At 39.2% G+C, this 23,818-nt stretch overlaps 1 protein-coding gene across 2 annotated transcripts in view; it reads left to right on the forward strand.

Annotated features, from left to right (window-relative positions):
- The window catches only part of C2H8orf34 (chromosome 2 C8orf34 homolog), a 285,116-nt gene that overhangs the window by 51,769 nt on the left and 209,529 nt on the right, over positions 1 to 23,818 (forward strand). For both annotated transcript variants that reach the window (XM_030553243.1, XM_030553244.1), the window contains exons 2-4: positions 14,459 to 14,606; positions 18,327 to 18,458; positions 23,368 to 23,496. In XM_030553243.1, coding sequence (XP_030409103.1) covers positions 14,459 to 14,606; positions 18,327 to 18,458; positions 23,368 to 23,496 — 409 coding nt within the window. The remainder of the gene's footprint in view (positions 1 to 14,458; positions 14,607 to 18,326; positions 18,459 to 23,367; positions 23,497 to 23,818) is intronic.

Below are 23,818 nucleotides of genomic sequence, written 5' to 3' on the forward strand. Positions count from 1 at the left end.
ATAAAACAAATCCATCCATTCTGGATGGCTGAAATCTGATGTCCGTAAAGGTCATACTAGAAATAAGATGCAGATTTTTAATAGATCACAAAGGGATGAGGTAAATTCTCTATTATATGAAATCTTTAAATCAGGATTGGATATCTTTCTGTGCTCTAGCTCAACCACAAGTTATTGGGTTAGATACAAGAATCCCTGAGTGAAATTCTATGGCCTGTGTTTTTCAGAAGGTCAAACTAGATAATCATAATGGCCTTGCCTGGCCTTAGTGTGTGAATCTGTTCTCTCCAACATAGATCCCATGAACTTTCCAAAACCCCAAAGTAGTTATTTTAATTTGTATCTGGTTTAAACTGTATTGTGTTTTGCTAACAAAAGTGAAATTTCAGTGACTGGACAACAGATGAATATTTTTGAATAATTGTTTTGGTTACCTTACAGTGTTTCTGTTTTATAGTGAGTAAGCATTGTTTAAAAAAAATGCCTGTTAAATTCAGATAGTGACGTGATTTCGGCAGGCACAATCCTACATCTGTCAGTTGTCATGCATGGATCTAATGAGACTGATAAAAGACAATTTAAATTTATCCTGTGAATTTACCTGTAAATAATTGATGTGATGTGATGCAAAGACTGTGGAAGAAGGTGATCTTGTAGTCTCTCAGATATACCAGCAGTGGTGACATGTTGTTTTTAATCTTTTATTCTTTTTATATGAATTAGTTAACATATTTAGACTATAGTAGAAACTCAGAGTTATGAACTCCTTGGGAATGACGGTTATTCATAACTCTGAAACATTCCTAACTCTGAACAAAATGTTTTGATTGTTCTTTCAAAAATTTGCAGTTAAACATTGACTTAATACAGCTTTGAAATTTTACTGTGCAGAAGAGAAATGTCCTTTTATTTTTCTAATACTTTACATTTAACACAGTATGGTACTGTATTTGCTTTTGGGGTTTGTTGGTGGGTGGTGGTGGTGTCTCTGCTACTGCCTGATTGTGTACTTCTGGTTCCAAATGAGGTGTGTGGTAGACTGGTCAGTTTGTAACTCTGGTGTTTGTAATTCTGAGGTTCTACTGTAATTTGATATCGATATTCCTTTTGGCAGCTTCTTTTAAATAATCGATTGAAAGAGCATTAGAGGAAATCTTTTGAATCATAAGGCCCCCAAAAGATGTTTGATGTCACAGTGATTAAGGGCGGGGGGGATAAATGTATCCTTCTGAATTAGATCTTAAACTGTATTGGATTTCTGGCTCTACCGAGTCTCTCTTTTGCTGAAACAGTAACACATGGTGTCACCTGGTATTGGTGGTGGGTTTGGTAGTGTGGAGAGGAAAGGAGAGGAGACTAGAGTAGAGCTGTACCAATACCATATATTTTGGTTTACTGACAGTCTGGAGACAATTGAATTTGAGTTTTTTTTAACTTTTAAAAATAAAATGAAAGGAAATTTTGAAATAAAATAATTTTGAATCAAATTTCATTTAGAAAATGCCAAAACAAAACATTTCAAAACATTTTGACTTTCAAATAATTTTATTTATTTTTTTACTGAAACAATCAACAAGAATTTGGGAAGTGTTTTGGTATCTTCTGAGGGGGAGGGGAAGCTTTGTTTGAAAAATTTCACCCAGCTCTAGTCTTACTGCTTTAACTTTTTGTCATAACCTGAACAGCTCTGGCTCCTCCTAGAATTGAGAGAGAGGTAGGGGGCTTTAAAGCCTGTGCTGATCACCAGAACTAAACATCTGGGTGTTTAGTTACTTTTGTTTTAACTGAATCTTATTTAGATCTACTTTTTACAAAATATATTCATTGTCTGCCTATACTAGAAACACTGGATATGGTTTAATTAGGCTGCAACTTTATTAACAACTGTCTAGGAGTATCCAGCAGATAAAACTGTACAGTGCAGGCAACTCCATGATCATTTCAATATTTATCTGGGGGCTTCTGTCAGCTTCCACTCTTTTCCATCCTGTTCCCCTGCCGGCCAGCTTTTGGGACCTTACTATCTTCCAAGCTAATTTCAGGTGGCTCCTTGTGGCAGATGCCCAGTGCAAGTACTCTGTAGGGAGGGGACACAGTGATCAGATAAACGGTTTGGTTAAGGATTTAAAGGAGCTGTTTGTTAGAGGGGTGGAATGGTGGGAAGGTTGGGTGCCTATGATTGGCACATCTGGGAACCAACCCCCTCATTTATAACTCACCTTAAGGGGATTGGTTCCCTGATGTGCCAATCATAGGCGCCCAACCTTCCCACCATTCCACCCCTTTAACAAACAGCTCCTTTAAATCCTTAACCAAACCGTTAAGCATGGTTTCTGCTCATGCTGGCGAAATCTGTAGCGAGTAGCTACTACATTCACTTTTGGCACAAAAAAGTTCTTTAATGCAGTGAGTGCAGTCTCATATTTATCATCTGCAAGGGGAAAAGTGTAAAATATATGCTGCCCTTCTGCTCCAGGGCAGTGGATTAGCAGAGCATGCTTTCTTACTTCAGGAATCTCTGTAGCACTGATTGCAAGCAGAAAGTCTCAAACATATGGATCCAGGCAGTAAAAGCAATTGGAGTCTCACCTGGGCTTTGCAGAAAGGGTGCAGTGGGTTCAGAGGCAGAAGATCCATCCTCATCGCCAAAATGTTGTATCAACCAGGCAAGGTACTAACAAACTTCAACAGGACTTTATTTTTAAAGTGGAAATCTCTTTACCAAGCTACTGCTGCACTCTCTGTAACTCTCACTCTGCCTCCTCAACTCCTCCCCCGCTCCTTCCTGTTTCCTGTCCTTTCAGACTCCAGCAACCAGTGCTCCCAGTTCTAATAATTACAAGCAACATCTAAACACCACACAGGGGTGATGCAATCTCCTGGGCTCAGTTGAGAAAGGGAGAACTGGGTTTAAGTAATAGGTTCAGAGGACATGAGAAAGATTGCAGCGTCCCTAGGGATTCCTCTTTGAATACTTTTGAGGCCTTTTTTCTCATCTGAATCTAGCTGTAGCCATTTGGGAACATGCTGCCCCCAGAAAGAGATATTTGTATTAACACTGCAAGCCCTCCAGTGAATCAGGATTTTTGACCTTGCAGAAATTTATTTTTGGGGCAGTAATCCTGGAAAATATGATGAGGAACATAGTATCTACCCTCAAAGCAGACAGTGTTCAGGGATACTTGAGTATGGGCAGATTATAGTCCCATCCTCTTGATTTGGTGTCTCTAGGGGTATTTTAGTGACATGGCTGCTAAGAACTGGACCTGAAAACTTTGGATTTAAATTGATTAAAAACTGTGGTTTGTAACTGGGCTTATGTCTATTGAAGTTTGTATCTTAAAGAAAGAGGTGGTGTCAGCAATGTGTCAGGAATTTTAATAATATTTGTGGGGATTTCCATTCCTCCCCAACTCTAAATTCTACTCAGCTCTATTCATAGATTTAGTACCCACTGTCAATGTCAAGACACAAGAAGGATAATTTAACATAAGAGTTTTGGAAGACAAGTTAAATAATGAAATGATGGCACAGCAGATCAAAAATCTCCATATGGTGTACCATAGTCTGTAGAAGTATAAAAGGTGGAAAACAAAACCTGAGATTATTCTGTAGTTACTGTTATCGATTACAAAGCAAGATAGTCTTTTAAATAACTTCCTAACGTGATAGGTACATAGCTAATTAGAGCTTTCTTGTAATTGGCCCTATTATTAATAAACTGTGAAGACTGTTCCATTTGTATTAAAGGCTGGACAGTCATGGAAAGATTAGAATTTGAGCCTGCATTGAATAGATAATAGAGCACCCATGGAAAGGATAGAACAATAATGAAAACATGTTCTCGAAGGCCTCGTCCAGACTAGGGGAGGAAATCGATCTTAGATACGCAACTTCAGCTACGTGAATAACATAGCTGAAGTCGAATATCTAAGATCGAATTACTCACCCATCCAGACGGCGCAGGATCGATGTCCGCGTCTCTCTGTGTCGATTCCGGAACTCCTTTCGGGTTGATGGAGTTCCCGAATCGATGTAAGCGTGCTCGGGGATCGATATATCGCGTCTAGACTAGACGCGATATATCGATCCCCGAGCAATCGATTTTAACCCGCCGATATGGCGGGTTAGTCTGGACGTGAGCTTTATAAAGAATTAATGTAATTTGCATTTAGGTCAATAAATGTTTTTTTTCCAGATCGTGCACATCTTCCTCAATAAACAATAAAAGGATTCTCCCCTATATGTGCATACGAAAGACATATAAAATATATTTCCCTAAAAGCTTCATTTTCATTTTCCTAACAGTATCTAACCTTAAGTATACTGTACTAAAACATTAACATTGTGGGGTAATTATTGGGACAGTGGGTAAAATTCTGGTCCCATTGAAATCAGTGGAACTTTTGCCATAGACTATAGCTGGACCAGGATTTGCCTGAGTGTATGTACTCTGTAAATCTTGTTCTGGTTAGTAGTTCAGTAGCCTATTTTACCCTTCCCCAAACTGAACACTAATATTAGAAGAAAAATGTCTTTTCATTCTGCAAAAAATATGTGCAGATGAGCTAGTATGTGCAGCTTGCATCTGTTTATTTCTGGAAATAATTAAGATTATATAAATATTTTTCAAAAAGTCTGGGAACATAAAAGTGTGCAAATGTATCCCCAGAGAATAGACTGCAAATAGCTAGCTTTATATGTACCTTGTGATGACATATAAATCTATTCTAGAGAAGTTCGTTAATTTAGATAGCAATCCGACAATCATGCTCATTCTTTCTCACTCAATGCGGGGCAACCTGTGCAGGGCAGTACAGTGGAAGAGGCAGCAAAAAATGAATCTGCTCTCCTTATTGCTGCACTCTCACATCACCAATTGCTATCCTGCCAGCCTCCTCCCACTACTATCCCATCCCTATCCTTAGTGTTACCAGTCATTCTCCAACTCTGTCTGTTGCCATCGCTCCACTGGCTGCAGAGTAGCTTCAGACCAGGTAACCTTTGAGTCTTTGGATTAAACACTTTGCCCTTGAGATGATAGAAAGTTGAAGAAGTTGTTAATTTTCTGGCAGCATGGAAGCCCTATCTGTCATGTGATTCTACAATCTATGATACTGTTATGTATGTTCTCCCATGTTCATTGCGGTCTGCATTTGAAAATATGATATTGTAGGCAGGATACCTTAATGCTGTAAAAGTCATCCATAGGCAGTATTTTCATAATGAATTGAATAGATTGAAAATGAAAACTGCTAGTTCTTAAGACATCTAGATTTAAAGGGGCATTGTCATCCTGAAAGTTTTAAAATAAACTTATTAAAAGAATAGGAGTACTTATGCCACCTTAGAGACTAACAAATTTGTTTCAGCATGAGCTTTCGTGAGCTACAGCTCACTTCTTTGGATGCACAGAATGGAATACACAGACAGGAGATATTTATATATACATGAAAAGGTGGAAGTATGCATACCAACAGGAAGAGTCTAATCAATTGAGATGAGCTATCATCAGCAGGAGGAAAAAAAACTTTTGAAGTGATAATTAAGATGACCCATAGAAGGTGTGAGGAGAACTTAACATAGGGAAATAGATTTAATTAATGTAATGACCCAACCATTCCCAGTCTCTGTTTAGGCCTGAGTTAATTGTATCTAATTTGCATATTAATTCGAGTTCAGCAGTCTCTCTTTGGAGTCTGTTTTTGAAGTTTTTTTGTTGCAAAATTGCCACCTTCAAATCTGTCACTGAGTGGTTAGAGAGGTTGAAGTGTTCTCCCACTGGTTTTTGAATGTTATGATTCTTGATGTCAGATTTGTGTCCATTTATTCTTTTGCGTAGAGACTGTCCGGTTTGGCCAATGTACATGGCAGAGGGGCATTGCTGGCACATGATGGCATATATCACATTGGTAGATGTGCAGGTGAATGAGCCCCTGATGGCGTGGCTGATGTGATTAGGTCCTATGATGGTGTCACTTGAATAGATATGTGGACAGAGCTGGCATCGGGCTTTGTTGCGAGGATAGTTTCCTGGGTTAGTGTTTATGTTGTGTGGTGTGCGGTTACTGGTGAGTGTTTGCTTCAGGTTGGGAGGCTGTCTGTAAGTGAGGACTGGCCTGTCTCCCAAGATCTGTGAGAGTAAGGGATCATCTTTAAGGATAGGTTGTAGATCTTTGATGATGCACTGGAGAGGTTTTAGTTGGGGGCTGTAGGTGATGGCTAGTGGCGTTCTGTTATTTTCTTTGTTAGGCCTGTCCTGTAGTAGGTGGCTTCTGGGTACTCTTCTGGCTCTGTCAATCTTTTTTTTCACTTCAGCAGGTGGGTATTGTAGTTTTAAGAATGCTTGATAGAGATCTTGTAGGTGTTTATCTCTGTCTCAGGGATTGGAGCAAATACGGTTGTATCTTAGAGCTTGGCTGTAGACAATGGATCGTGTGGTGTGTCCTGGATGGAAGCTGGAGGCATGTAGGTAAGTATAGCGGTCAGTGGGTTTCCGGTATAGGGTGTTTATGTGACAGTCGCTTATTAGCACAGTAGTGTCTAGGAAATGGACCGCTTGTGTGGATTGGTCTAGGCTGAGGTTGATGGTGGGATGGAAATTGTTAAAATCACGGTGGAATTCCTCGAGGGCTTCTTTTCCATGAGTCCAGATGATGAAGATGTCATCAGTGTAGTGCAAGTAGAGTAGGAGCGTTAGGGAACGAGAGCTAAGGAAGCGTTGTTCTAAGTCAGCCATAAAGATGTTGGCATACTGCGAGGCCATGCGGGTACCCATAGCAGTGCCACTGACTTGAAGGTATATATTGTCCTCAAATGTGAAATAGTTGTGGGTGAGGACAAAGTCACAAAGTTCAGCCACCAGGTTAGCCCTGATATTATCAGGGATACTATTCCTGATGGCTTGTAGTCTGCGCACCCTTTAATAGTACGTTCTGGATTAATTTTTAAGATTGTTTAAAAAAAGGGTTTTCTTCCCTTGTAGAGATGCAGTTTTGGGGCAAGTCAGAGAGCGTAAACCACCAAACACATTCTCACCTGTCTGTACCCTTTGGCTTCTTCTGGGTAGTTGCCTGTCTGGCTTCTGCCACTTCACTTTCAATTTCCTGCTGCTGTTACTGGCCTTTTGCAGGAGCTGGGAAAGCTCCTGCATGTGATTTGCTTGCCCCAGAGTTGGCAAACCTATTGTACACAAAGTGTTGTCAAATGCACAAAATGAATGAACTGGATAAAACAGAATATTTTTATCATCTCTTTCAGCTATTGTAGTTTTAGAGATTACTAATAACAATAGTGGGTACAGCTTTGTCAAAAGGAAATGCAATTATTTAGAGAGAACCTTTAGCTGCAGTCTTAAATTGGCATCCAGGAAACTTGTGTACCAAGATCCCAACTGTCACAGGGTTCCACGCAGGCTCTCCCACTTTTCCGCCTGTTCCCTGTGTTTAGGCTGGTATAATAAAGAGACTTCCATGCCTTCTCTTGCTGGATCACCCAAGTGTCTTTATTTACAGTGTTTGTGCAGTTTCCAACAGCTAGTGCCCCTCAGACCCTCACCAGGGTCTCCTGCCTTTGAGGCTTCCTCCTTTGGTAAGGAGGCAGCGATACTACAGTTCTGTCTCCTCCCAGTCTAGCCCCATCCCTGAGCTTTGTTTAGGGTTTTTATAGCCCTCCTGTGCCTCAGCCCAGGTGTCAGCACTCAGCTCAGCATGTTCCTCTGAGCCAGCCCTGATTAGGGCTTGCAGCTGGGCTCACTGCTGGATACCTGTGTCTCTACCCTGGCCTCCTGGGCTAGAGCTGGAAGTAAATATCAGGGACAGTGACCACATAAATGTGTTTCCTTATGCAGGTAATAGCTTATTGAAGCTTGCCTGTATAACGGTTAATTGTAACAGCACAAAATGTATCTCACTCAATAGGTTTAAATTATTTTGGATCATTTTGTGATTTACTAGCTATGCTGCTGAATCAGAAAAGGTTTTGTTGAGACTGATTGTTTTAATTGTTTTGTTTTGCACTTGGGAATAGTTGTCTACTTAGCACATTATGTCTATTTCTATCAAAGCATGCATAACTCTTCAAAACCTCAGACCAAATTCATACCAACCATAAAAGGAATTTGTCATTGTAACATATTCTCTGCACTTCAGATAATTTATGTATCTGTGCCACCAGTAAGCAAGTTGATTCCTTTCTTAATGTAAATCACTTTTGTAACCTTTTCAGAACCACATTGAAGTTTTTCAAGTGTTTTCTTCAATATTTTGCTATTAAGATTTCACCTAAATAGTAGATAAAAACGTCTAAAATCTTGGAGAATCTGATTCATGAACTGAGCTAGACTCTTATGCAATACAGCATCTTTACAACACTTGAATGGTGTGGAGCTGGGATCTAGCTGCAACTGTCAAGCTGAGAATTCCCAGTGGTTCAGAATTCTCATCTGGCACGGAATAACTCTTATGCCAGTTTCATTCTCTACCTTGCATACAGAGTTTCAGAGGCAGGGCGAATCTGAGCTCTTCTGCAGTCTGGCAATTCACAGGTGATGAATAATCTCCAGAGTGTTCTGGCATCTAGGCTGGAGCAGCTTGAGAATTGGAGAGCCAGAAACAGCTCCCTCAAACCTCTTTTCTCCACCCCTTGCAACAAACATACCTTGGCAAAAGAAAAATATTTTACCCATAATTTGGACTATAGTAGCCTTCTATAAAAATACTTATTTTAAATTTAATCTGCTTTTAATGCCATCTGTTTATATTATTGAGGCAGGTCAACTTCAACTCCTCAGACAGTTTAACATATACATTTTGTTGATACTTCCAGCCAACAGTTTATGGTGACTCTGTAATTCAAGAATCCTCTCATTTCCTTATGTTTTAAGAACTTGTGGTGTTGGTGCAGCCCATTCATTAACCTGTATCGGCAAAAGTCTGTTGTTTCTGTAACTCTTCTGACTGTTTTCTAGACATTCTGACAGGATGAAACTGGTCCCTGCAGCACAGGTTTATGCATAACTTCATTTACCACAGTTTCCATACTTCAGTTTACCAAACAAACAAACAAAAAAACACGTTGCTGTGGCTGATGTGCCATCTCCAAGTAAAAACCCATGAAGTACTCTAACTTGCTTACAGCCTTCTGGGTTGAGAGACTCATTTAATCTTTTAGTATTGATAAATGCAAAGGAATGCACATTGGAAAATATAATCCTAACTATACATATACAGTGATGAGGTCTAAATTAGCAGTTACCGCTCAAGACAGAGATCGTGGAGTCATTGTGGATAGTTCTCTGAAATCATCCACTCAATTTGCAGCGGCAGTCAAAAAAGAGAACAGAATGTTGGGAATCATCAAGAAAGGAATAGATAATACAAAAAATATCATATTGCCTTTATATAAATCTGTGGTATGCCCACACCTTGAATTCTGCCTGCAGCTGTGGTTGCCCCATCTCAAAAAAGATATATTGGAATTGGAAAAGATTCAGAAAAGGGCATAAAAGATAATAATGGGTATAGAATGGCTTCTGTATGAGGAGAGGTTAATAAGATTGGGACTTTTTAGCTTGGAAAAGAGGCAACTAAGGAGGGATATGATAGAGGTCTATAAAATCATGAGTGGTACAGAGAAAGTAAATAAGGAAGTGTTATTTACTCCTCATAATACAAGAACAAGAGGCTACCAAATGAAATTAATAGGTAGCAGGTTTAAAACAAACACAAGAAAGTATTTTTTCACGAACGCACTGTCAACCTCTGGAAGTCCTTGCCAGAAGTGTTGTGAAGGCCAGTACTATAACGGGGTTCAAAAGGGAGCTAGGTAGATTCATGGAAGATAGGTCCATCAATGGGTATTAGCCAGGATGGGCAGGAATGGTGTCCCTAGCCTCTGTTTGACAGAAGCTGGGAATAGGTGACAGGTTATCATCAAGTGATCCATGCCTTGTCTGTTCATTCCCTTTGGGGCACCTGCCATTGGCCAGGATATTGAGCTTGATGGACCCTTGGTCTGACCCAGTATGGCCATTCTTATGACTTTCACCAAAGTTCTGCTCTTTCTACATTCAGTTCCTTTTGTGATCACAGCTCATTCAGCAGCTGCTCTTGTTCCTCTGGATTTCTATTCTAAAACCAAAGATATCCCTATTGGCTTCTTATTAAAAAATAACAACAGGTAATGCACAGTCCTGTTAATTTCTTTTTAAAGCCATGAAACCAGACATGTTTTCTCCATTTTGGTTTCTTTAGTGAAATATCTTTTTTTCATCTAGGAAGTTCATTTGGGCCTCTTTTTGCTCATACTTAAGCTTCTACACCACTTTGACTGTATAAAAGGGCCTTGAAGTGAATACAGATAATTTGCTCTGCTATGTACCACTGCTAGCCTTCAACTGACCACCTTCACATACCCTTTTACCAAACTGTCGTCTTCCAACTCAACCCACTATTACATCAAGCATCCACAACTACTAATGTTGGGAGAAACAATCTAGTAAAGGAGTGTGTGCAGAAGGGCTAAAAGGAGGTCAGAGTTAACTTGTGGTGCGTACTGTGTGGTATATGATAGTTGCTTTTATAAGCACACATCTTTTCACAACTTTAACTTTTAAAATAAAGAGAGGGCAGAAGTGAGGAGAAAGCAGTGTAGGAAGTAAGGAAGACTTGAGCCAAGATAAATTAAATAACTATGAAATAATTTTAAAGTACGGGCAGCAGCAATGAGTTTAGCAAAATGGGAGAGGACATATAGGAAAAAATTGACCTGTATAGAAAAATATTTGGAAAAGCTTAAATTATTAGGTCTGAGAGGGGAGTTGGGTTGAATGGATTAGAGAAGGGGGACTGAAAACCTGTCTCAAGAAGGAGAGTAGGTGTTGCTACCTGCTACTGAAAATCTGAATATGTACTCCCAGTGCCTATTGCTTTTGTCTTGTTTTCAGAGTGGTCTGCTGGCATGCCCATGCAAATAGCAGTTAACTGGCTATGTGCCACAATGTGAGCACCCTTTAGATCAAGGGTCGGCAACCTTTCAGAAGTGGTGTGCTGAATCTTCATTTATTCACTCAAATTTAAGGTTTCGTGTGCCAGTCATATATTTTGTTTTTGAAGGTCTTTTTCTATGTGTAATAGATAACTAAACTATTGTTGTATACAAAGTAAATAAGGCTTTTGAAATGTTTAAGAAGCTTCATTTAAAATTAAATTAAAATGGAGAGCCCCCCGGACCAGTGGCCAGGACCCGGGCAGCGTGAGTGCCACTGAAAATCAGCTCGCTTGCCGCTTTCGGCAACCGTGCCATAGGCTGCCTACCCCTGCTTTAGATCTTGTGCTTGCTGCACCCACTCAGCTTTTTCCTTTTTCTCCTCGCTACACTGTATTTGACATTCCTTGGCTGCATCTCTTGCATCCTACAAGTTGCATGCATGCAAAGGAGGTTTTTAAACTATTAACACCCTCCAATTGCTGTGTTGACACGTTCTGCTCCTTGTCTGTTTTTAAGTTTTCCGCTAAGTCTTTTATTCTACTATTTAAAGCTTAGCAAGTTAAATAGAGCCCTTGCATAGCCATGCCCTTTGAATCCTTTTCTCTCCCCTTTTGACTTTTGTTTTTCCTCCATTTCTGATTTAAACAGATCACATACATGACCACAAGGGTCGAGGTTATTTACAATATCAAGCCAGAATGAGGCACCTGTGTGTTTATTTATAGAGTGCATAATAAAGGATTATAATATGTCCTGTCTTCCCCTTTCATTGGCCATGTCTGTGATTTCTGTATTTGGCTTTTACCTAGGAAACGCTTTAATTTGCAATACACACACACACACACACTCTCTCTTAAAATGTAACTTTTTGCCCAAGAATTTCTAAAGTATTGGCGTTTCACCTAGAGTGCTGTATTATGCACATCTGTAAAACTGGTTACTTTTTAAAAGGCATTTCTTCATAATAGAGCTTTATTATTAAAAATCACAGTAGCACCTCCTGTGCATACTGGAAATGTCTGAAAGCTTATAACTCTGTTTGGCTTGCCCAACTGCCTGCGTGTACCAGAGATTCACAAACACTAGTGTCCTACCACTTTCTGAGTAGGATCCCCTTCTGAGCAGTTATGTCGTGATCACACACTGCTTGGTTTGACTGATGTTGTGGCTAGATGGCTCCTGGCTGGCTTGCCAATTTGTTGATAAATTGTATAGTCAGTTGCTTGACCACACTTTGGTCCATTATGAAATATACTTGACATTAAATAACCAATTCATCAGATTTATTAATATGGTACAGGAAAAAGGTTTTATACAATATCAATCTCTGAAGAGCAGTCCCATGCAGCAATGTTACATTGACCTTACGCAAAACATGTTCTCCCCAAAGTTATATCCCTAAAGCCATCTTTTTATACCCTATTTGTTTACCACTACAAAGTACTATATATATCACCTGAAATTGGATTCAATTAATCATCTTTCTGCTGTGTTTATCTTTGGTAGCATGGTGTATCTCTTTATCTTTTGTTCTTAACCCATGCATTCCAGGTACTAATGGGCGTGAAGACACCTCCTATGCCAGTACCAGGATAAATAGGTTTGTGGGGGTAACTCCCTTTCTATTGCTATAAAGAAACAATAATATGTCCTGATTCTGACAGTGTTTTGATCTACTTAAGACAAAGCTTACCTCAGCTAATCCAAGGTGTTGCTGGATACTTAGCACAAGTGAAGAGGACAACAAAGGTACAGGACGATTTGGGCATTATAACAGCTTTATTAGTGCTTAATATGGGTAGTTAAATGCTTATAATATATCTTGTGGATAACATTATCAGCATAATATATATGTATGCTAGCCAGTGTGTATTAGTCAACACTGTGCATGGAAGAATACAGGGTATGTACTTCGTTAGCTATGTTTTTCATTTCTTCCTTGCATTTTGTGGGTTTGTGTCACGTATGTTGTGGGTGTTGCAACCCCAAATGCTTTACAAGAAAGTTTTTGTATATTTTTTATTAGTTTTGTACTTGATAATAGGGTGGCTTGCCTCTTAAGGGCTAGAGACCTGAGGGCAGCCAATTCTGATTACTAAGGAGGAACATTTTGAGCAAGGATACCTGGTTCCCTTATAAAGGGCAGCAGGGAGCTACAGGAGAATAGTTCTCAGGGAAAACAGAGATTGTTGGTAGCAAGGAGGATCCAGCAGAGAAACTTGGGGAATGAGACTACAAGCAGGAAAGGCTTGAGACAATGGATGGACTTGTGAATTTTATTTTGAATGTTTGTTTAATTGAATAAAGCAGAATCCAAGAATGGACAAAAATGTTTGAGTTATTGAAGAAGTCCCTTGAAGGGGGAAATTGATTCGGGGGCCACTTGCAGGGCTGCCCCAAAGCCATGAGAGGGCTCATGGGAGGTGGCTACCATGGACAATTAGCTTAACCAGAAATGCGGAATCAGAGGATAAAGCGAACTACACAAAATATATTCCTCTGATGATTAGACGATGTGATAAATCATGATTTCTGACTTTGGCTTGGTTCACATGTTTTTGTATACAATATTTGTTTTACATCTGCCACCAGGGCTAAAATATGTAGTGCCATTTATGTATTTGTAGCTTAAATACTACATGTGGTTTGCAAGAAAAATGATTGATTTAAATGGGCATAGAGGGCACTCAGCATCTCATAACTGTATGCTTTTTTTAATATCCTTAGACTGTTAAAGAGTTAATTTACAGAACACATACCACATAAGTTGCTCTTAATTATGACTTCACTGGGTGTACTGGGAAAACTCTGAATGCCTAGGGTTAGACTACATTAAAGCTGAAAGTTAGTTTAATTCAGAAAGTTGCATCCTCTGAGCAAATGCATCTGTGTATAACTACATTTCATTTTGCAAGCTCCTCAGTGAAAACACATGCAACTATTCCCGTCCACAGTCAGTGGGAGCTGTGGGTGCCCAGCAGTTCTGAAAATTGAGCTCTTGGTATTTTCATTCCTCTAACAATCTATATGGTATGTTGAGTTTGTGGATTAGATTCTGGTCTTAGACTGGTGTAACATTGATGTCAGTGGTATTGCTCCTCCTTTGCAATCATGCAAAGAGATCAAAATCAAAATGTGTGTGTCTTCCTGGAATGCTTGTATCATTGTGGCGGTATCACTGGATGGAATGACAGACATGCTCAAGGGTATGTGATCAAGTGTCCTCAGGATCATTGTGGAGGACATTCTGAATGACTAGTAGCGCTACACACGTGTTTAATAGTATTAACATTAATAATGGTTAATAATTTAACATGACTGACCACTCAAACTTGCCTCGCAAATGTTGACGATAGGCTTTGGCTTAATTATTTACAGTTACCAATACTCCTTTATTTTTGGTCAATGTAAGGTACAATGCTGCACTAAGTTGTTTTTTTTCCCCCTTCTTTTTCTTCCTTTCTTTAAGGAACTAATGACCAAGCTGATATCAGAGACTCCTGACCAGCCAATCCCATTTCTCATTGACCATCTTCAGTCCAAACAAGGGAACCAGAGTCAACTTCAGAGAACATTGTCTGGATCTGCTGCTCTCTGGGCAGAAAGTGAGACATCAGGTAAGTGAGGAATATTTCTATATTTTGAGATTTAAAAAAATACTGCTATGCCAAAGAAATAACATGAAGAAAACAGAGGTGAGTATTGTAAAATGAACAGAAACTAATATTTCTTAAATAGATTTTATTTCTTTTTTGTACCATTCAAGAAATCCATATGATAGAAAGAAGACAAATCCATAAGGCATATAGGACCAGATGTTCCCCTAATTGGGTTATTTCCGTTTAAGGGCAGGAAAACTCAATTAATTTTGACTTGTAACGTTTCATTTTCTAGGCTCATCCTTTCATCCTTCTGGGTACTCAGGGGGTTGGATATTGTTTGATGGTGGTATGACTGTTTTTGCACTGCTTTTGCAAAAGCAGCTGGAGAACAGGCAGAGAGAGAAAGCGTATGAAGCACGTGCAGTGTGACCATGAGGGAGAGCCAAGAGAGAAGTCTTTTGGGCAGAGTGTTGTCTGGAAAGAGGCTTAGAACTGTGAGCAAAGGAAGTGCCTCTTGTTGTTTGATTCCTATTGTAAATAAACAAGATTGCATAAAACAAATTTAATCAATTTCTCCTCTTAATAGAAACAATTTGCAAGATCCTTCTATTGGCTAATTGATCAGGTCAAAAAAGTAACAATATAATTCAAGATAAACAAACTGTAAGATCTTGTAGCAGGGCGAAACTCACTGGTGCGGTTCCTTCTGCTGGTTATCCTGGGAATTAGTGCTTGTCCATCCCAGAGCACCCTCTGCAGGCCAGTGTCTCACGTGTTGCTGGCCCCTTGTCCCTCCCAGACCCCAGTGCCCTTTACCTCAGCGTTCTGCCCCAGCAGTAGCCCTACACTCTAGGTCTCCCCTCCTAGGGGAACCCCCAACCCTCTAAACCCACCTTGCCTCAGTGGCTACTTCCAGTCCTCATCTAGCCCCCACTCACTAGGGCAAACTGCAGTGGCCATTCATCATTGGCAAGAGATTAGAACCAGCTGCCTCTGCCTATTCCCAGGCTGCACCTCTGTAGCCCCAGTACCATTGTAGGCCTTCATGCCTGCAACCTGGGGGTTTACCAGGCTGACGCACCTCTGCTCTACTTCTGGTACCCTGCTCCCAGGCAGCTAGGTCCTTCTTTCTCCACTGCTAGAGAGAGAGACTGCCCCAGCTCCTGGCTCACAGCCCTTTGATAGGGCCAGTTGTCTCCTCATTGGGCATGGCCCCAGCCGTGGCTGCCTTCCCAATCAGCCTACCCTATTGGCTCCTCAGGGCAGCCCTTTCCCAGGGCTGTTTCAATCCCTTCAGGGCTGCTACAGATCTACAAAACAAATATAGGTGAAATATACAGTGAAGATATAGGTTGGAGTTCGTCTTTATTTAGATTTTTAATAACACATTTTAACCACCCTTACTTCAATACTTTGCAGGAAGATGCTCTTACTGTTGTATGAACCTCAAAATTTATGTTTTGAGGTTTTAAAACATTTGCGATAACAAGCACTCAGGCTTTAAAATAGCAATCCCCACATTGATAAGCCAGTAGATTTTGGTACATATTCATCCATAACAGTGTTTATTAAAATTTTGGTTTTGTGACAAAAGTTGACTGAAAATCTGTAGGAACGTAGCAGACCTCCATCAGATGCATAATGGTTAATTTTTAATTGTGTGGTGAATACATTTCATTAATATGCAATTAGCATTTACAATGTTGAGTATAAGCACTCAACTTCTTTTCAGAACCACTGGAAGTTGGGGTAGAACATGGAGGGGCCTGAAAGGGGACAGGGAGAGGAGACTCAGAGAGGAAACGGATGTGCTCTGACCTCTGATGTGGAATAGCTTTGGCAGCTTGTTGATGTCAGATATTTATGTAACTTTAAAGTGCAATTGATTTCCATAATCTTTTCAAATAGTGCTGTATAGTAATATGATTAAGGCTACCAGAATCTGTCCATTAATTTTTTTAATGCTTGTGTTTAATGGTAGATTTTCCTTTGAATTGCTCTTAGAAACTGTGATTACTCAAAACTTTAAGTTACAAAGCACTCATTAATGAAGGAGACCAAGCTGAATGTTAGCTATAAAGTTGGAACATATAAATAAATGCTGAATAAATAAATAAACTATTTCCGTTAACACTCTGTTGAGGAATAGTCTCAAAACAGGTCTTGTTTTAAGTACATCAAAAAAGGATATTCAAAACAAGACTTCATTTGAATATATGCCAGGTCCTGCCTTCCACTGGCACAAAGCTGCCCTAAAGTGACTTAACTGGTCACAGGATGCTTCCCCATGCAAAGGGGATATTTAGGTGGTGTAAATCTGCTGTAAAGACTTCTGTGCCTCCCACAGGCTTGTGATTGGCACACAGGGTGTGGCCTGTAGGTATGGGCATTCGTCCACTCTAGTGATTCCTGGCTGCAATAGCCAGCCAGTGCAAGCTGGAGCAGCCTTCTTATTGCTCCAGTTTGTGCTTGTTTTCTGGCCCATCAGAAAGTAGCCCTAGTATTGGGGAAGTGCAAAGGACACTTAAAGCCATTGTTTACGTTCTCCTCACCCCACTTCTCAGTTGCGTTGAGGGCCTGGTGGCCACAGCTAAGGATCATCCCCTGCATTTTTAATCAAAGGCATGTCCATACATTTCTCAAGTTAGATGTGAAAGGAAGCAAGCAGTAGTTTGTATATTCTTGTCCCTTGATCTGAAATTGTGTTTGGCATAATTCAGCAAGGGGAAGAGGAAGAGCAGCTGGCCTTATGCTCCTAGACTGATACTTTAGGTTGCCTGGATATACTGGGTGTATTTTTATCTAGTGTGACAAAGTCATACCTGACAGCTATCAGAGAATGGTCCTGTTGGGTTCTGAGAAGTGGGTGGGTATAAGCCACTCCAGGGCTAAAGGACCCTCCCCCACCCTATAGGGAGACTCCACTGAGCCTGGAACTCAAATAAATATGGGGGGACAGCAGAAGAAAAAAAAGACAAGGTCAAAGAGTGTGAGGGTCAAAGGGTCAAAACTGGGAATCAGAAGGGGACACTGAGCAGAAAACCCCAGACAGCACCCACTGCTCCTCAAAGGTGTCAAGGGAGCCAGCTGACACTGCCCAGAGGAACTCTGCCTGGATATGTGAGTGGAGAATGGAACAAAAATAGGCCCCAAAGTTTCAGAAAACCCCCTCTGCCAACATCCTCTCTATGAGACAGTAATGGGAGGCTGGGTTTATCAGCCATAGAATGGAGAAGGCCCTTTTCCCTATGAACTGAAAAGAGGTTACCTCAGGTTAATTAGAGACACCTGATCCCAAATAAGGGCTGCTAGTGATTTTTAGAAACCCCTCTTCTGGTGGAAGAGGAGGAGAGAGAGAGACAAACACAGACAGGAGGGATGCAGTAGCAGGGAGGGGAAGAACCCCCAACCAGAAGCCAGCATAATAAGATGATGCTCTGTGGCGGGGGCAGGAAAAAAATTATTATTTTGTGTTGTGAGTTTGATTTTTGCTTAAGAGAGCTGCTTGGGCCTACCCTGAGGCCCACATTATAAATCTTGAAAAAATAATCCAAAGCAAAGAATTAAAACCCCCTGCAGTAGGATTGCTGCACTCCAGGCCTCCACTGCCAAAGAGAGAAATGCTAAGGCTAATAGGGTGAAGCAGGTGCCTTGCCAAACTGGGTTTATCATGTAACATAACCTTGAAGAGTGACCATGCAAATGGGATCACCTGAGATTTTATTTTTGCGACAGAAAACAAAGGAACAAGAAGAGATTGCAGAAGTTATGATAAACCCTGGCAAGTAAATGCAAAGAAACCTAGAAAGTCAAAGAGTGACCTCGCTGTGTCCAACATTTCTCCACCATCACCGGAATCCAAGTCGCGTAAGCAAATTTCAATGCTTTATTAATCAATATACCCATCAGATTGTACTCAGGGTTGAAATAAAACGCAAAACAGGGCTGACCCTTTAGTTGAAATGGCTGGATACACATCTTAATAGACTTTAGTTCTAGGTATATTTTAATACACACCATAGACTGTTAAGAGTATTGTGCTACCATATATGAATAGGATTACTTTAGAAAAAAATAAGTTTGAATGTTATGTACTGTTTTAAAATGTTGATTTTGATTGATGTTTCAATTGCCAACACATACACAAAACCTATTCTCTCTATCCTTAGTACTAATAATGGCAGAGGTAGGTAGTTTCTTCAGTGGAATCAATCAGTACAAACAACTCATTGATAATACATCTGGTTTTAGACACAAGTAATGTCAGGAAATAGGAGGACTATTTTGAGACTTGCTGGGAAAGCTTAATTATATGTTAAAGGAAAGGAACAAGAGAAATTGGATAACCAAAGAGAGTATTGACAGTGACCTGTAAGGTAAAGTAGTAAGAATGGTAATAAAGAAATTTTAATGAAGTATAGTCGTGCCAATTAACATGTTTATGGTATCAAATATTAAATAAAATTATTTTTGAACTTAGATTTTATTAAGTTTTCATACAAGTAAAACATACGCTTCATAAATCACTTATAACATTTCCCAAGATCGATAACACAATGAAGCCATCCAGCTGTATTTGGAAGACTTGGATGCACTCCTACTAGGTCACTATTGAGGAAAAAGCTGGTTATAAATGTGTCTATAACATTTGAAAGTTAGGCCCATCAATAGAAATATAGCTACATTAATACTATCCCTATCAAGAGTGAGAATTCAGAAGGAAACAGTTTACACAAAATTTAGTAATTTCTCTTTCTTTGTAAGAGCAGAAATGTACAGTTAGGTGGAGTACTTCATGTTCACTGTCATTGTATGATTCCTACTTCAGAAAAAATAATGGGGCCTAATTCTGATCCTCAGCTACGTAGATGTGAGGCATGCTCTAGCCTCTTGTTACCATATAACCCAGCTACACATCAGGCTGACAAATTCTCAGTATTGGGAAACCAAGTGGTGTTCTATAGCTACTTGGATTTGTTTAGGTGTTTGCCACATGAAACTCGGTGGTACTAGAGTTGTTGCAAGCTCAATATGAATGTAGGGAAAGGAGTTGATAGAAACTGTGAACATTTAGGCTTATATACAAGATGTGCTCACTACAGCTGATTTTTACAATTTTCCTAGGGATATACAACGTAAGCAGCAAGATGGCTTCTCTGAGCCATTAATCTGCCAGTGACCTAATCTCCACCACTGGAATGCCACTTGATTAATGCTCAATGCGTTATAATGTTGGAGCCATGCTGCAAACAAGAGGAATAGAAATATACATCAGAAGTCCATCTATCTTGACTCAAAATAATCAAAACTGGTACTTCTTTTCCCATTGTAGACACATAAGAAAAGAAAGGTACATAACATGTATAGCCACAATACTTTCTAAAAGTTTCACTGCATTCAGTTCCATAGATGTTGTGAAGGGGCATACATACCCTCATTCTGGTGGAGAGGAGACTAACGAGCTTAAAAAGAGAGACTCTGCCACAGGAAATGGTGATGAACAGGAAGAAGATTGCTGTGCCTCAAAGATTGCTGACTATAGATACTGATCCGCAAGAGGGAGCCAGTCACAGGCCTCGCCGTCCTGATGCTTCAAGGGCAAGGAGTAATGCAAGCTGTAGAATTCACTTCAGTAGAATTTACTGCTGCAGGAGGTTTCATGGATTTTTAAGGACAATTATCATTAGCTAGTGTGACTTCTTGCCTAATTTAGGCCATATAATTTCATTCAGTGATTCCTGCATCAAGCCCATAACTTGTGGTTGAATGACAGTTTACTTTTTGAAAGGACATCCAATTCTGATTTAAAAGCTCCAATTGATGGAGAATTTACATTGTCCAATAAGCTTTTTCCAATGATTGATTAATCTTGCTTCTTAAAAATTTTCTTATTTCCAATTGGAATTTGCTGACTCCAATTTCTGCCCGTTAGGTCTTGTTAGGCCTTTGACTGCTAGATTAAATATCTATTTATGTTTATAGAATGCTTGTATCAAAGACTGTGATCAGTTTGCCTCTTAACATTTTATTTGATAAACTAAATAGATTGAGATCCTTTAACATCATAGTAAGGAGTGGTTTTTTTCAGATGACAAATCATGCTTGTAGCTCTTCTCTGAACCAGGGGTACTGGAACAATTTTTATAGTGGGGGTACTGAGAACATTGAACCAAACTGTAAACCCTGTATATAATGAAACCACTTCAAGTGGGCAGTGCTGCAGCGCCTCTCGCACCCCTCGTTCCAGCACCTATGTTCTGAACCGTCTCCTCAACAACCTTTCTAAAGAGTAGACAAAGCATTTCAGCAGTGATCTCACTAATGCCCTATGCAGATGTAATATCTCCTTATTCCCTCCTTAGTGTTCCTCTGTTTATACATCCAGGGATCATGTTAGCACTTTTTGCCTCAGGGAACTAAAAGATAAATATTGTTGTTGGGTTTAATAAGGGGATGGGTAATTTTATGACTAATAATGATATATGTAGTTATGCACACTAAGAAGTATATGCTACCTCACTTCAAGCATAAACTGGCTGCCACAGAGTACTAACAAGATGTGTCTCCATGACTGCTAGGAATTTTCCACCACCATGAGTGTGTGTGCACACATGGGTGGCCAGGTGCCTTCTGATGGTGGGAATCTCATTTCCCTGAAGCTATTGCCAGAAGCTTTAATGAGCCAATGGTCAGATTCACCATCAAGTCTGATCTTTGAAAAGACAGTTGTGTGTATTTAAAAAACAGAATAATCTCCCTATAGAAAACTGATTATTCTTTTAGGAACAAAGGTTTAATTAAGAGACTGGATGCGTCTGTTGTAGGTGTTGGGAGGGAAAAGGAGAGAGAGAAAAAATTGAAGCTGGTGGCAAAGGGACAGCTTTCCGAGATGTAGAGGGAAAGATGCAATATCAAATAGTGATTTCTGATGTGAAATATCAACTTTTATAAAAGGGAAAAACTAACTAACTTCCATACAAAAATGCTATGAATGTCATAAATTGTAGGTACATCCTTTCAAAGCAAATATTATTTATATATTTGGAATAATACACAAGTCTGATTCAGGTAATATGATGGGGATTTAAAATGCTTACATATTTTGATGAATGACTGATCATAATAAAACAGGAGAAGGGTAGGAATATTACTAAGGGGCTATACTAAATCTGAAGTGAGAAATGTATAGGTTTCACTGCATATCATTTCTATTCAAGAGATCACTTAATTGTGAAAAATAAGCCAAGACCCAAATCCAAAGGCTTGGATTATCTAGATTTTTCTGATAATTTATTGTAATATAAAAAGTTAATAAATGCTTAAGAGGGAAATTAATAGAAGAAGCAACACATGATTTTTGACTTCAGGAAAGAGAATAGACTTTTGCTTTCTATTCTAGAATATATGGGAAATCAATATTTCTAGTTTTTTCTGTAGTGTATCTGAGAAAAATGAATTCTGATTAGGTCTAATAAGGAAGGCAGTTATTCAGAGTAGTATAAAATTAATAAATAAGACTTTTAATAAACATAAAATAATCCTAATATAGGGAATGGGAGAACACTAAAACAAATGCAGTAATTAAAAGGATGACTAAAGCAACAACAAAAAAAGGTCTTTCTCTTGTGCATGTGATTCCGATTAGTACTAATGAGCTACGTGCTCATAGTGAGAAAAGAATTAGAGCTTGCTCTCTATTCATCAGTTTGAATAACTGTCTTTTTAAGCAGGAACCCTGCAATTCCATATCATTTCAAGTACCAGTTTTTGCTGCACAAGATATAGAAGTCTGTAAATTGTTTTTATGTATTTGGTGCAGATGTAGTTTGTAAATAGTGAGTTGAGAATTAGTGAAATCAAAAAAGATGATGTTACAGCTGTTTAAATGAGGTGAAGTAGTAGTCATGTTCTTGTTTTCTTATAAATTATTTTTATTTGATTGTGGGGCAGTGACATTAGCTATTTCTAGGAATGTTACTTGCATCACCCAGAGTTTTGTCACTGCCATATAGTGTCACTGCAGTGTGTATTGCATAAAGCTATGGCTGAAGATAACTCAGGAGTTGCAGCTTGATGCAGAATGCAGCAATCCATTTACATAGCTTAGGTCATCTTTGGAGTTGAGCTAATGTTCTCTTAAGATAAAATCTCTAGGGTGTAGTAATGCAGACTCAACAGAAGAGTGGGCTTCCCAAAAAGCCATAAGGGAACAGAGTAAAAGCTCATATGTTTACACAGCCTTTTGCCTGGTGTGTAATGGATATATATTTTGTTTAATAGTTAACAGAAAAGCAAAATAAACAGAATTGAGACAATTGCAGGAGTATTTATATAAATAAAAGTTTTGTTTTGTTTATGGTAAAACTAATAATAAAAACAGAAATAGGAGTTCATTTCCATTTTGTCTTCTTTCCTTTTATTGACCAACAGGTACACATTTCATTTACCATGTAGTGGTTTCACTTACAGAGCAATGTGTACATGGTTTGTTTTGGGATTTTTTGTCTGAGAATTCAGTGTTAGCTGTTCCTGGTGGTTAGCTGATTTGGTTGCAAAGGTCATTTGGAAATCCTGCCTCTGGACTTCTTTCCCCCTCCCCCATTTGGAACCACCTCACTAACTGAAATAAAAATATATCCAGTAAGTGTTTATAAGAAGGGGAAAACTGACTTCAACATTATGAGCATTCTTGATCTTGTAGACTCATTGCACAGCTTGTTGCTACTGTAGCTTTCTGAATGATGAAATCTAATCTTTATATATAAATTTTAATTAGTGCCAAGGTCAATAGAGCATCCTAAATGGGATTGGCGGAGAAAACCGAAGAGCCAGGATTTTGATGAATTAAATCATATTCTTCAGGAGAGTAAGAAGCTGGGGAAGGCCCTTGAAAATCTCTCTCACAGTAAGTTGATCTTAATTTTTTTTAATGTGACTGTGGAATACTGATCTTATTAATATATTATAAATATGTACTAAAGGTAGTAGTTTTTCTTTTACACTGTATCATTTAGAAGTAACTCCACTGAAGTCAACAAAGTTAAACTGGGTAAGTTAAAGGGAGATCAGGGACACAGTTCACTTAAAATAAACTTTTTAATTAAAAAAAAAAGCCATTTTATGGCTTTGATCCCAATAAACAATCACTTACTTACATAAACCAGCTTAAGAATTGTAAATGATATCGGTTTAAACAGAAAAAAGTAATTTTTTGTTAGAGAAGGTGT

This window comes from Gopherus evgoodei, chromosome 2 (assembly GCF_007399415.2).
Source record: "Gopherus evgoodei ecotype Sinaloan lineage chromosome 2, rGopEvg1_v1.p, whole genome shotgun sequence".
Lineage (NCBI taxonomy): Eukaryota > Metazoa > Chordata > Testudines > Testudinidae > Gopherus > Gopherus evgoodei.